The sequence below is a fragment of the Bos grunniens genome, chromosome 15, assembly GCF_055505025.1.
Source record: "Bos grunniens cultivar Pamir isolate PY7600 chromosome 15, Bosgru_T2T1.0, whole genome shotgun sequence".
Lineage (NCBI taxonomy): Eukaryota > Metazoa > Chordata > Mammalia > Artiodactyla > Bovidae > Bos > Bos grunniens.
The window spans coordinates 42409679-42423514 of record NC_141179.1 but is presented as its reverse complement, the minus strand read 5'-3'; the positions used below and the strand labels follow the sequence as shown (position 1 = coordinate 42423514).

Sequence of the window (13836 nt, the reverse complement as noted above, 5' to 3'; positions counted from 1 at the left end):
CTAAGTTAAACGACTAAAAATGTTACTGTCATATTTAATTTATAGCAAGAAAACTAAAGATCTGATCCAGACAAAAATACAACATGGCTATAAATCTTGTATTTATACCACAACTTTCCAAGGATTAGCATCAATAAAACATGAAAATAAAAACCAGAAAATTTAATCAGAGCTTAAAAAACGTTTTACTTTATCCTGAGTCATTCTATTTGCAGGGAAGTCACAACCAAAATCTTGACAACCATTTTCCTTACTCTAACTGAAGACTTGCCCTCATATCTCATAATCTTCGCTCATAGGACGCTGGACATTCAAAGAAAGAAAAAGTAGTACAGAAAAGAGAGAAAGAAGGTAAAGATAAAGAATTCCAGCATTAAGTCCTCTTAATAATGCGTCTTTTTTTTATAATCATCGGGCAAGAGATTTCTGAATTGACAAACTATGGTATATAAATAACATAGGCAAATGTACCTCATCTGCATTAAGCTGTCCTTTCTTAGAAAACCGAGGTGGCATATCCTTCGACTGTCCTTGCAGCTGGGATAAGAGTCCCTGACTCTGGTTATGGTAGAGCTGGCTTAGCCCCTATTTCAGAAAGAGAGAAAGAAAAGTCTAGATAAAAAGGGGTCCACAAATTATGGTAATCAAGTACCAAAGTGATGAGGCCAAGCCACAAGAAAGCTTAACTGCATTTGCCCAGAGAAAGTAAAAGATGAAACAGAAGAATAAAATTCTAACCTAACTGTCAAATAAAGTGATGTGATTTTACTAATACTTTACTAATCTTAATAAAATCATTTCACCCAGTTTGAAATAACTGTCACAGATATAAATTTGGTTTAGAAAAACATTGTTTTTAGGTTTTCTAAACCTAAAACATTTACACTAAAAAAACAAAAACAAAAACACAATACTAATCATATATATTCCAAAATTTAATTACTTGTTGCCTAAACATCCTTAAATGTATTCTTACCTGGCTTTTCATAAACTTGCCTCCCATCTCCCCAAACTGCGACTGTGTGGGAGGCATGATGTGTCCCCCATGGCCATTGAAGAGCTGATTTGAACGATGGCGCCCCATGGTGGGTGAAAATCTATCCTGGATAACTCCTGGACCAGTACCAATTCCGCTTCCTTAAAATATAGACACAAAGAACTCTTTACCATTAAAACTGTTAAACTCATTATTTAATGCAACCGAACTATCTTTTGTTCAAAATCACCTGGCATTTGTCCAAACATATCAGCAAGTCCTCCAAGTGGGTCCCTATCCATTTTCATCCTGGGTGGCATAAACGGTCCCTCCAGAAAGAAGTCACTTCTCATCCCTTGAGCCATAGGAGCAGGAATAAACACTCCTAGATCCTTCAGAAATAAAGTGAATAAACACTTACTTCTAGACACTATTTTATATAAAGTGAAAATTCTTACAACAGGAAAATCAGAAATACTTCTCTGGATAAGAGTGCCATTGATGCATTCTTTTTTTTTTTTTTTTTTTAAATTTTATTTATTTATTTATTTGAGTGTACCAGGTCTTAGTTTAGGCATGTGGAATATGGTTCCCTGACCAGGAATCAAACCTGGGCCCCTTGCATTGGGAGCCCAGAGTCTTAGCCACTGGACCACCAGGGAAGTCCCCACTGATGCATTCTCTATAAACAACTTGTTCTCAAAAGAGAATACAGACAGCAAAAACATTAAGCCCTACTGGTTAAGACAAGACAGTCTCAAATAAAGATGTTTTAATAGGGTTTTTGTGCCATTATAAACATAACACTCACTTAATGATTAAAAAGTAAAGCAAAACTTACTTTTACTGCATCTTGACGGATTTGATTGATCGTCTTTGGTCCATTGTCAAGAAAAGCTTTGCGAGGAACCCAATGGTGTTCTCGCAACTCTACGGTATCCTTTAATATAAAAAGTTTTTAATAAATATTATTTCAATACAGTAAACAAGAGTCAGCTTGCCAACACACCTAAAGAAAACAGTTTTACCTGCAGCAGGAAACGAATCCTCGCCGGCAATTCCTTACTTAACATCAAGGAGCACATTCGGGCAAAGTACTGATCCATTAAGGACTAAAAGAGAAAAATAAAAATGTGTACTGCTTAAGACTTCAAGATATTATCAAAGTTAATGACTAGAGGCAATCCTCTATATCACCAAATAAGCTGTTTGATTTTAATACAATTATGACAGGCTGTTTACACTATTTCTGTCAGCAACGCACATACCTTGGCTCGTTCATGGTCTAATCTAGGCCCCACTGTCCTCATTATCTGACAGAGGCACTCCAAATCCTCTCCCATATCTTTGAGTTGGACTCTCTTCTTTTTTTCCAAAAGCTACCAAAAGAAATAAATGCCATGTTGTTTACAAATTCTTCTTGGTTTAGATGTAGCACTTTTCCATAAGTTTCCACTAACGCATACAGTTCCTAGTGTCTAGCATACTACTCTTATCTGGTTCTGTTCAAGAAATTTCTCCAAATTGAGCAATTTAAACCTAAGTAGGGAATCAGTTCTATCCCTATCTTGCAAAATATACTGCATACTTCCATATTTACAACATTTAAATAGCAGTTTTGCCAGCAATCTAAAATATTTAACTAGCACACCAAGTCTCAGATGGCAAAATTGTAATTGACTCATCTCCCAAAAATGATGTACGTGATGATTAATGAAAGCTTAAATTCACAATCAGTACTTACTGTTTTGATGCACTTATGAAGGATAGATTCATGAATAAGATCAAGCTTTCCAAGTTCTCCAATGAATTTGATGTTCCCCAACATCTTGATCTTGGCAATAGCTCTCTGTTCCTCCTCCTCAGGGAGGAGGGGATTTTCACGCTTATCATAGACTAAAAAGAAGAATAAAAACAACATTCAGAATTAAGTTGAACATACGCAGTACTGTGTATTAGTTGCTCTATCATGTCCTACTCTTTGCGATTACACAGACTATAGCCCACCAGGCTCTCTGTCCATGGGATTCTCCAGGCAAGAATACTAGAGTGGGTTGCCATTCTCTTCTCCAGGGGATCTTCCCAATCCAGGAATCAAACCCAGGTCTTCTGCACTGCAGACGGATTCTTTACCATCTGAGCCACCAGGGAAGCCCTACACAGTACTGCTGCTGCTGCTAAGTCACTTCAGTCGTGTCCGACTCTGTGCGACCCCATAGATGGCAGCCCATCAGGCTCCCCCGTCCCTGGGATTCTCCAGGCAAGAACACTGGAGTGGGTTGCCATTTCCTTCTCCAATGCATGTAAGTGAAAAGTCAAAGTCAAGTCGCTCAGTCGTGTCTGACTCTTAGCGACCCCATGGACTGCAGCCTACCAGGCTCCTCCATCCATGGGATTTTCCAGGCAAGAGTACTGGAGTGGGGTGCCGTTGCCTTCTCCTGTACTACTAAGTATTAAATTCTTACCATCAACATTTCTGGTTCGGTTTTCAAATTCATCTTGTAATTTGGAAATTAGGAGGCGTCTGAATGTCTATAAGAAACGAGACATTTGTCAGGGTTTGATAATAAAACCTTCCAAATCAACTTAAAATAAGCAAGCACACACGCCCACTTACTGTGCTTTGCTTCTGTCCTGGTTGACCCTCTGCTGCTGGGCCATCAAAGTTTGGTGCATCTTCTGCCAATCGCAGACATAGCTGAGCATACAGTGAGCTATACTTTGGCTCTTCTAGGGCTTTGTCCACAATCTACAGAAAATATGCCATTTAAAAAAAAATTAAACATGACAACTTTTGGAAAAACCTTTCTTTATAACTTAATACTTCCTTGTAGTCTTAAGGATCTTGAATTGCACAACAAACTTCTGACAAATTCCCTATACAAATGCCTCACTGGTAACCTGGAAATAAGCACATCTCTTTTGGAAGGCTTCTTACGTGAACTTAAGATGAGGTATGTAAAGTGCCCAGTACACAGGCCGGAAAAATGTAAGCACTAAATGTTAGCTATTACAGAGTACCAAAAAAGTCTAATTACATGTATCTCGTACTAATAAAACCCTCTCCCCTTTGAGCAGTTGAAATTACCTTGGAAAAATGGAATCACCATAAAACTAACTTTTTCAAAATGTGGTATTTTGAAAACCAAAGCAACCCCCAGCCCCCAAGAGCCTGATAATCCAATTAAGCCAAGCACAGTATATACCATTTCAAATTGACCTCTTAAGTTTGATACCATCAAAAGTAATTAAAAACAACAGCAACAACAGTGTTCAAATATACATACACTTAACTCACACCTCAGTTTTAGAAACAACAATGAAGTGTATAAAAACAAAAGCAAACAACAGAAAACCACTCAAAACCCAACCTGGGTTGAAAGTATTTTCCTCCTCCTTTCAGTTAAGCCAACATTTAACTTACCAGCAGTATGACCCCTTTAAGGATGAGTTTAGACTCTACACCCACATTGAGGAGCTCAAGGCATAGCTTGTCAAACTTCTCAGGAGTAAGCTTGTTTAATATGCTATGAAAAAGGAATCAGACTAGGTATCACCAACATACAAAATTATAGAGTTAAAAAATAGCCTTTAAATTATGCTTTTTCCCTTTCATCACTTTCCCCTTTAACATCAAGACATTTTTCTTACCCATCTAACCAAAGCAGTGTTGAAATAAACTTATTTAAGAACACCTATCTAACTGGTGGGGGTTCCCAGCTACTGGGCAAGAAGATCTCATTCTCAAAACCCAGATCAAGAGCCTCCCTCCTTAATATCGAGGCTAGATACAGGAGCTAAACTGTTATATTTTGCCATCACTGGCTTACACACCAGGTACAGAATATGTCAGCACAATAGGTTTCTGCATTTTAATCTAATGACCGAAAGCAACTAACTGAGCCCCAAACAGTGATGTGCTGATTTTCAGCTTAAAACTGTCAACATTGGCATTTCACAGAAGTAGTTAATACAGTCTCCCCTCCTTTTTAAAAGACAAAACAGACCTAATAAACTTACCCTCTTACTTTCCTGAAGATTGCATCATGTCGTTCTTTTTCATTTGCGGAGTTGTTTGCTGCGGAGTTGTCATCTCGTCTAGTGCTTCGTGCAGGAATCCATTTCTGAGCGTTTTGCCCTGGGGTTTTCCCCAGGAACTCGCTAGTAAAAATTAAAGAGAATTAAAATAAGACAACTTAAGCACAGCATCCAGTCACATATCAAGTATCATACAGATCAAAAATCCTTCTAAATAGAAAAAAGTTTAGGTTTTCTCAACTCCCTTACAACTAAGCAACTCTTAATCAGTGCATCAGAATAACTTGAGGAAATTTGTTAAAGGAACTCCCACGCCCACCCCAGTCTCTGCTGTAGTGGCTTGGGGTAAGACCTGATTAATTCCCATCTCTAGTAAGCTCACAGGTGATGCCAGTGATGTTGGTCCAGGATCTACATAGCGAAAACCCACATTTTCTAATGTCTCATGACCATGTTATACACTTACAGATTTATTACTATAATTTGGTGTGAATGTTTGAAGAAATAACATCAGTGAAAATAATCCAGAGTAAGAAAATAAAAGAGTAGTTTGAGAGCCTCAACTCTTATTAGATGATTTGGCTAAAGAATAATCAAGAACTGATAGTCTATATTTAAAATATGTAGCAGAAATCAAGCCCATTAATATTAGGATTGCTGATGTCCTACGAACTATATGTTGTAATGTTAGAAAGACCCTTAACCTCAACCTGTTATATAAGTCACTCTTTTCACTGTTTACTATACCTGTTGCCAGCAGTCTTGGGATAGTGCTGAGGTGCACCCCTACTTCCTCCTCCGCCCGAAGAAGCACTATTGAAAAGAAAAACTTTTTTTTAAAAAAAAGTACACCCCAAGTATGTTTCACTCAAAACAGATATAGGATCTCTTTAATTATTCTGCATTACAGTACATCACAGATGAAGACTGAACTTAGGCCCAATGGAAAGCCAAGTAATTACATTTATTCTTCAGATAGCTAACAGAAAACAGTGGAAATTTAAGGGCTTTAAAGAAAGGTACATGCTCATTATAAATTAATCCTGCAGCACAATTAAGTCAGAACTATTTGGTGTGGTTATTCTTTCGGTCCTAATAATTGCCAAAACAAAATCTACACATACCTGAAACGAGAAGCACCCCCTTCTGCGATCGCACTCTCCACTTTGGCGGCTTGACAACGAAGAATCTTCAAAAGAATAATATTAATGGATGGGGTGGGGAGGGAAGAGGATGGGAGAAATGAAAAACCTAGAATGAGAAAGAGTACCAAAATTAGTCACCGCTAACACACAAATTTGTAAACCCTCCTTCAGTTACAATGTATTTCAGCCTGACACTGCAGTTGATTGAACTTACACTGCATTGCAGGTCCCGTAAGACTAAAATAGAACGTACTCAAAACACAAACGAACAGTAAAATTTTGTTGGCCACTTGGAAATTCACTTGTGTTCAAGGACGCAGCAAGTGACTACATAGCGATAGAATCAATCTTTGAAAAAGCCACTTTCTGCCTCCTTTACAGCTGAGTACGGAGATCAATAGTGGAAAAATGTTAGCAAACGGGCACACCATGTGAAAACGTTGTAATATTTTGCTGCCTCAACGACGAGCAACACTGAGTAAGGGGTAACTGAAGACGGCTTTTCCCACTGTCCACCCCTTAACTGGGCGCAGAGGGCCTGAGAGGGAGACGTGAGGCACACAGCGGCTGACATCGGGCAGGCGGAAAACCAGGGCCACAACATGGCAGGAGGAACCTCCGCCCCATTTTCCCCTTCCTGGGAACAAAAGAGCAGTGGATTCCTCTCACCCAGGCCCGAGTTAGGGAAGTGCTTCCGACAGCTTCCTACCGAAGCCGCCGGCGGCAAACCTCGGGGAGGAGCGGAGGCCGCCCCCGCGGCTAGGCGCCCGGCTCTTTGTTCTCGGGCAGAAAGGCGGCCTCCTTCCCACCCGCCGCCGCCTCCAGCGGCCCCCTCCCACCCATAAATCCCCGAGGGACTGACAGCCGCCTCGCCGCTCCCTGCCCAATCGACAAAATCTCAGAAACCCCCATTTCCCTCCCTTCTCCCGTCGCAGGCGGGGCTCGCCGGGCAGGCCCTCCGCTCCCCCACGAAGGGCAGCCCCACCGCTCCCCGCCGGCGCCGGCCCCACACACTTCCTCCCCGCCGGGAGGCCGGGCTCCGGGACTCCTCCGCCTCGGCTGGTCCCGCGCCAACGGCCGGGCCCCCTGCCCCCGCCGGCCCGCGTCCCTCCCCGCCGCGCGCGCCGCCCGGCCACGCTCTCTCCACGTCCGAGCACACTCGCGCCTTGGCCCGTCCCGGCCCGGGCCCCGCGGAGGACGGCCGCCGACAGCCACGAAGACGGCCGTAGACCGCCAGGGCGGCCAACTTCCTCCTACTCCGTCAGCGACGGGAATGGAGAACAAAGACGAGGAATTTCCAAGTGCCAGAAGCCCAGAGGAAACGCTAAAAAAGGGTCGCCCCGCCCGGCTCCGCCTGTGGCCGCCATTTTGTACTGCTCGGGAAGAAGCGGCCAGGGACGGCGGCCATTTTAGAGCGCTCCACTCGGCGGCAGCGCCGGCGGTAGCTCCACTCACCTTCACCGAGAACTCAGCAGCTGCTTCAGCAGCTGCCTCCTCGGGATCCGGTCGTCGGGGACGGGGAAGGGAGGGGGAGGGGGAACGGAAAACAAAAAAGGGGGAGGGAAGGGGGAGGAAGGAGTCGGAACAGGCTTGAAACAGCTCAGAAGAGTCGCTGCTGCAACCACCACCCGATACTTGCCGCCACCTCCATAGAGCTCCGACTCGCTGCTGGCGCTGAGGCGTGTCTGAAGCCGAACTTATCACTCTAGGGCAGCCGAACCCACCAGAGCCACCCCGAATGGCTCCTTCGCCACCCAATCAGCGGCCTGGCTGCTGTCTACCGCCAATCGGCGCAGGGCGACGGGGAGGAGCCACAGGGCCAAGCTCGGTTGCGGTGCAGCCCCGCCGCAGTGCGCAAAGCCATATTCGCGAAGGCTCTGAGACCAAGCCAGTGGCGTAAGGGGAACTGGGGACGGTCGAGATGCGGCTCGCTTGCGTAAACTCGTAGAATCCTCTGAGTCTGCGTTGGTGTGGCTGCCTCGTCTTCCTCCTGTCTCTTTGTTCCCGGGGTCCGTATCCCGTGTTCGGGATATGCAGCCTTCAGCTCCTCCACCTCGTTTTCTCACAGGGAATGTGGGAAGGAAACTCGCTCTTCCACCCGGCCCGATTCCCGTCCTTGGCGTGTGCGAGCACTGATTTTTCTGGCGCCCCCGGGAAGCCGAGATTGCCCCTCGCAGGCTGAGCCTCCTTGGGACTGGCCTGCAGTGCTAAGGCCTGGCGCCGCTGGGGCGCAGCGCCGGGAATCGTTGGTTTTCAGGTGCTCGGCTTCGCCTTTGGGTAGGGAAGCCCTGAGTGTAGGGTTCAGGAGACTGGACGGTGCAACTCAGTGCGTTAAAAAGCTTTATTCAGCTCCCTATTTATTCCATCCCCTACTGAGTGAATGAGAAAAGGATGAAAGGAAGGGCTTTATAGTCTTCGTACCTCACTGTGGAGAAAGCTTTTCCCAAAGGAATGTCCGTCCAACAGTCAAGGAAGACCCAGAATATACCAGAATTCTTCAGAAGTAGTGTTTGCGGAGCGCGGGCGTCTGGAGGATTTTAATTGCCAGCTCCTGGTTTGTTTTTTTAAAGCACGTTGAAGACTGTATTTTCCATTTTATATAAGGTCCACTCTAACAAATAGGATTAGGCTTTTCAAAGGCGTCAGGCTGAACTATTTATACTTCTCAGCTAATGTTTTAAGTGAGAGGAAGGGTAAAATGAAGTGTTCCATCGTATGCGACATTTTAGCTATACAAAAATGGAGTCATGTTTCCATATACTTACACAACAACAAAAATGCCCCCATTTTCATTTTGAATTTTGTTCTTGATACAATGTGTAATCTAAAGAGAGAAACCATATATATATGTTTTGTTTTGTTTAACATGGATAACCTTTAAAGAAAGTCCAATAAACCAGGATTTTCAAGGTTTCCAACATGTTTGACATGTGAAAACAGCTTTTGGGGTTGAAAGTACCTAGTCCTTCATATGATTTTCAAGAGAGGTGCCTTTTTTTCTTAGGGCATTTATACCAGAATATGGAAGGGTGCGGTGGGGCCCTGAACGTTTGTAACATCTTTAGATCTTTGCCATATATTATTAGGCTGATCATTCCCCTTCATATTTTTCTAAAGTTATTTTGCTATTAAGCTAATTTCACTTGAACTTTGACAACTTGATATTCCCACCCTTGGAGTTAGTTACATGTTAAAAGAAAAAATAAACTCTATTTTTAGGAAAGACAAAAATTGTATTTCAAATAGGATCAGGACCCTTTAGCTTCAAAATAACACAATATTTCAAAATAATTTCTATAGGGCTTTACAGTTTGCAAAAATGTTTTCATATGTTTGATTTTTTTTTTACATAACTGGGTTACATTCTTCATGACATTAATCTGATAGAATAGTGTTTAAAAACACTATACTAGATTAGACTTCAAAGAGAATAATATACTGAAGCCTAGAGCCTATAGATGGTCTTTTAAAATATATATATATATATTTATTTATTCATTTGTCTGCACTTGGTCTTAGTTACAGCATGTGGAATCTTTTAATTGCAGCATATGGAATCCAGTTCCCTGACCAGGGATGGAACCCAGACCCCCTGCCATGGGAGTGCAGAGTCTTAGCCATTGGACCACCAGGGAAGTCACTGGATAGTCTTTTAATTGAGGAACTTGAAACTCAATAATTAAACATAAAAGAGGTTTTACTTAATCTTGTATTTAATCTGTGCTGATTGTGAACCTTTGCTATGGGCTTTGAAGGATAAGTGTATGTAGAAACTGGGCTAAGAGGAGTAAAGTAGAAATATGGATAAAATACAATCTTTAAATTACCTTTCAATATTCAATAGGTGGGAGACATAAGACGTTCATATTTTGAAATGTTTCCATCACATCATGGATGTATGAAAATTCAAGTCATCTGGAATTTAGCTTTCAGTTTATAGGAAATTGAATTTTAAATACACCCACTTCAATCTGCTAGTTTTAACACTTATATTTTATGTTAGTTTTCTAAAGATTGAGAAGATCTTAGAGTCCTGAATTGTTAACTTACAGATAATTGCATTATTTTAATAATATCAAATGTTTTTTATTATTATAACATTCTAACTTCTAAAGTGTCTGCTATCCTCTCTGTGCTTAAGGATTCCCCAGTCATACATCCCTAGCTCAGATCTCTTATTAGAATTCTGAGTTTCTAACGCCTGTTTATCAGAGACACAAACTTGTAGCCATATTTAGTTTAGGCCACATGGTAATTTTAAACATTTGCATTAATTGACATTGAAATTTTATGAGATTTTTCCATACAAATCTAAATTTCCATCTTTTAATGAAAAAAATCTTAAAATATGGCAATACTGGCCTGAAATTCCACCACAGTGAAACTGACTTGATTCACTCATAGGCCAGGTTGTGCAGAGTGGTAAAGAATCTGCCTGCTGATGCAGGAGACACAAGAGTCTCTGGTTTGATCCTTGGGTTGGGAAGATCCCTTGAAGTAGAAGACCCTCTGGAGTAGAAAATGGCAACCCACTCCAGTATTCTTATCTGGGAAAGTCCATGGACAGAGGAGCCTGGCAGTACAGTACAACTGAACATGCATTCATGGCCTCTTATAGCCAGTTTTCTTTTTTGTTATTTGTTCAAATGCAACAGACTTGGTATTAACTGATTATCTTCCTATTAAAGGAAAAGGAATAGACCATTTAGTACAAATATCTTCTCTGCCACTTACTGTGTAACTTTGGGCAAATTTAACTGCTCTCTCTTCTTAGTTTCTGAATCTATTAAGTGGGAATAGCTGTATTTACAGAGTTGTAAAGATTAAATAAGATAATGTATGTAAAGCACACAGCATAGTCCCTGATGTAGTAATTACATAATGTCAGTTACCAAATTATCAATAATATTGATTATCCAACTATTTCATAACTACTTTAGTTTTGCTAAGGATTCTTCTATACTAGAAACTTGACTCTACATTTTCTCTTTCCCTTTGATCAGGTATGACATTCAATTACTAAGTCCTTGTGTTACTTCCCTCTAAATAATAATCTTCCTACATTCATCTTCTTTCCTACAGTGTCACTGCATGCATGCTAAGGTTAGCCTTAGCAACTGTTCCTCCTGAATGATTGAAAAATTCCAGTTGTTCTCCTAGAATCTTTTCCTTCTTAGCTGTGTACTCATATTGGTCTCCTTTAAAACACTCCCCACCACAACACAATGTATTATTATCATTCTTAAAAGAATTTTAGTGCTTCACTATTTTCTACATCAGTTTGATCTCAACCTTGGTTGCACAGCAGTCTCCTGGGGGAATATTTTAAAACTCTTCAAGTCCAGGCTGCATCCAAGACTAGACATACCAAATCTCTCAGAGTAGGATCCAGACATCAACAGCTTTTAAAGCTCTTCAAGTGACTAGTGTGCAGTCAAGGTTTGAGAAACACCGTTACAGGTCATAGTATTATAGAAAATGAAAACATGTACAGCTGAAGAAAACTGTTGTTGTTGTTCAGTCGCTCATTTGTGTCCAACTCTTTGTGACCCCATGTCAGGCTTCCCTGTCCTTCACCATCTCCCAGGGTTTGCTAAAATTTATGTCCATTCAGTTGGTGATGCCATCAAACTATCTTGTCCTCTGTCATTCCCTTCTCTTACTGCCTTCAGTTTTTCCCAGCATCAGGGTCTCTTCCAATGAGTCAGCTCTTTGCATCAGGTGGTCAAAGTACTAGAGCTTCAGCTTCAGCATCAGTCCCTCCAATGAATATTCATTGTTGATTTCCTTTAAGATTGACTAGGTTTGATCTCCTTGCTGTCCAAGGGGCTCTCAGCAGTCTTCTCCAGCACCACAGTTCAAAAGCATCAATTCTTTGGCACTCAGCCTTCTTTATGGTCCAACTGTCACATCTATACCTGATTACTGGAAAGATCATCAGTTCAGTTCAGTCACTCAGTCGTGTCCGACTCTTTGCGACCCCATGAATTGCAGCATGCCAGGCCTCCCTCTCCATCACCAACTCCCGGAGTTCACTCAGACTCACGACCATTGAGTCAGTGATGCCATACAGCCATCTCATCCTCTGTTGTCCCCTTCTCCTCCTGCCCCCAATCCCATCCAGCATTAGAGTCTTTTCCAATGAGTCAACACTTCACATGAGGTGGCCAAAGTACTGGAGTTTCAGCTTTAGCATCATTCCTTCCAAAGAAATCCCAGGGCTGATCTCCTTCAGAATGGACTGGTTGGATCTCCTTGCAGTCCCAGGGACTCTCAAGAGTCTTCTCCAACACCACAGTTCAAAAGCATCAATTCTTTGGCACTCAGCTTTCTTTACAGTCCAACTCTCACATCCATACATGACCACAGGAAAAACCATAGCCTTGACTAGACGGACCTTTGTTGGCAATGTAATGTCTCTGCTTTTGAATATGCTATCTAGGTTGTCATAACTTTCCTTCCAAGGAGTAAGCATCTTTTAATTTCATGGCTGCAATCACCATCTGCAGTGATTTTGGAGCCCAGAAAAATAAAGTCTGACACTGTTTCCACTGTTTCCCCATCTATTTCCCATGAAGTGATGGGACCAGATGCCATGATCTTAGTTTTCTGAATGTTGAGCTTTAAGCCAACTTTTTCACTCCTCTTTCACTTTCATCAAGAGGCTTTTTAGTTCCTCTTCATTTTCTGCCATAAGGGTGGTGTCATCTGCATATCTGAGGTTATCGATATTTCTCCCAGCAATCTTGATTCCAGCTTGTGTTTCATCCAGCCCAGCGTTTCTCATGATGTACTCTGCATAGAAGTTAAATAAGCAGGGTGACAATATACAGCCTTGACGTACTCCTTTTCCTATTTGGAACCAGTCTGTTGTTTCATGTCCAGTTCTAACTGTTGCTTCCTGACCTGCATATAGGTTTCTCAAGAGGCAGGTCAGGTGGTCTGGTATTCCCATCTCTTTCAGAATTTTCCACAGTTTATTGTGATCCACACAGTCAAAGGCTTTGGCATAGTCAATAAAGCAGAAATAGATGTTTTTCTGAAACTCTCTTGCTTTTTCGATGATGCAGTGGATGTCGGCAATTTGATCTCTGGTTCCTCTGCCTTTTCTAAAACCAGCTTGAATATCAGGAAGTTCACAGTTCATGTATTGCTGAAGCCTGATTTTGAGAATTTTGAGCATTACTTTACTAGCGTGTGAGATGAGTGCAATTGTAGTTTAAGCATTCTTTGGCATTGCCTTTCTTTGGGATTGGAATGAAAACTGACCTTTTCCAGTCCTGTGGCCACTGCTGAGTTTTCCAAATTTGCTGGCATATTGAGTGCAGCACTTTCTCAGCATCATCTTTCAGGATTTGAAATAGCTCAACTGGAATTCCATCACCTCCACTAGCTTTGTTCATAGTGATGCTTTCTAAGGCCCACTTGACTTCACATTCCAGGATGTCTGGCTCTAGGTGAGTGATCACACCATCGTGATTATCTTGGTCGTGAAGCTCTTTTTTGTACAGTTCTTCTGTGTATTCTTGCCACCTCTTCTTAATATCTTCTGCTTCTGTTAGGTCCATACCATTTCTGTCCTTTATCGAGCCCATCTTTGCATGAAATGTTCCCTTGGGATCTCTAATTTTCTTGAAGAAATCTCTAGTCTTTCCCATTCTGTTGTTTTCCTCTATT

At 41.9% G+C, this 13836-nt stretch overlaps 1 protein-coding gene and 1 non-coding gene across 5 annotated transcripts in view; both read right to left on the bottom strand.

The window, feature by feature from the left end:
• EIF4G2 (eukaryotic translation initiation factor 4 gamma 2) overlaps positions 1 to 13836 on the bottom strand; it is a 65035-nt gene that overhangs the window by 4023 nt on the left and 47176 nt on the right. The window contains exons 1-14 of one of the 4 annotated variants that reach the window (XM_086340035.1): positions 7615 to 7832; positions 6139 to 6265; positions 5762 to 5827; positions 4997 to 5137; positions 4401 to 4503; positions 3594 to 3725; positions 3442 to 3508; positions 2721 to 2872; positions 2245 to 2355; positions 2005 to 2088; positions 1818 to 1916; positions 1227 to 1368; positions 977 to 1137; positions 472 to 585 (exon numbers count right to left, since the gene is read on the bottom strand). In XM_086340035.1, coding sequence (XP_086196161.1) covers positions 472 to 585; positions 977 to 1137; positions 1227 to 1368; positions 1818 to 1916; positions 2005 to 2088; positions 2245 to 2355; positions 2721 to 2804 — 795 coding nt within the window. In that variant the 5' untranslated portion in view covers positions 2805 to 2872; positions 3442 to 3508; positions 3594 to 3725; ... (3 more) ...; positions 6139 to 6265; positions 7615 to 7832. Of the gene's footprint in view, positions 1 to 471; positions 586 to 976; positions 1138 to 1226; positions 1369 to 1817; positions 1917 to 2004; positions 2089 to 2244; positions 2356 to 2720; positions 2873 to 3441; positions 3509 to 3593; positions 3726 to 4400; positions 4504 to 4996; positions 5138 to 5761; positions 5828 to 6138; positions 6266 to 7614; positions 7833 to 13836 lie in introns of those variants that run through there. The other 3 variants (XM_086340036.1, XM_086340037.1, XM_086340038.1) reach the window with 3 other exon arrangements.
• Positions 268 to 419, bottom strand: LOC147357736 (small nucleolar RNA SNORD97). The gene has a single exon (XR_015142525.1). It is a non-coding gene; the product is annotated as a small nucleolar RNA SNORD97 (small nucleolar RNA).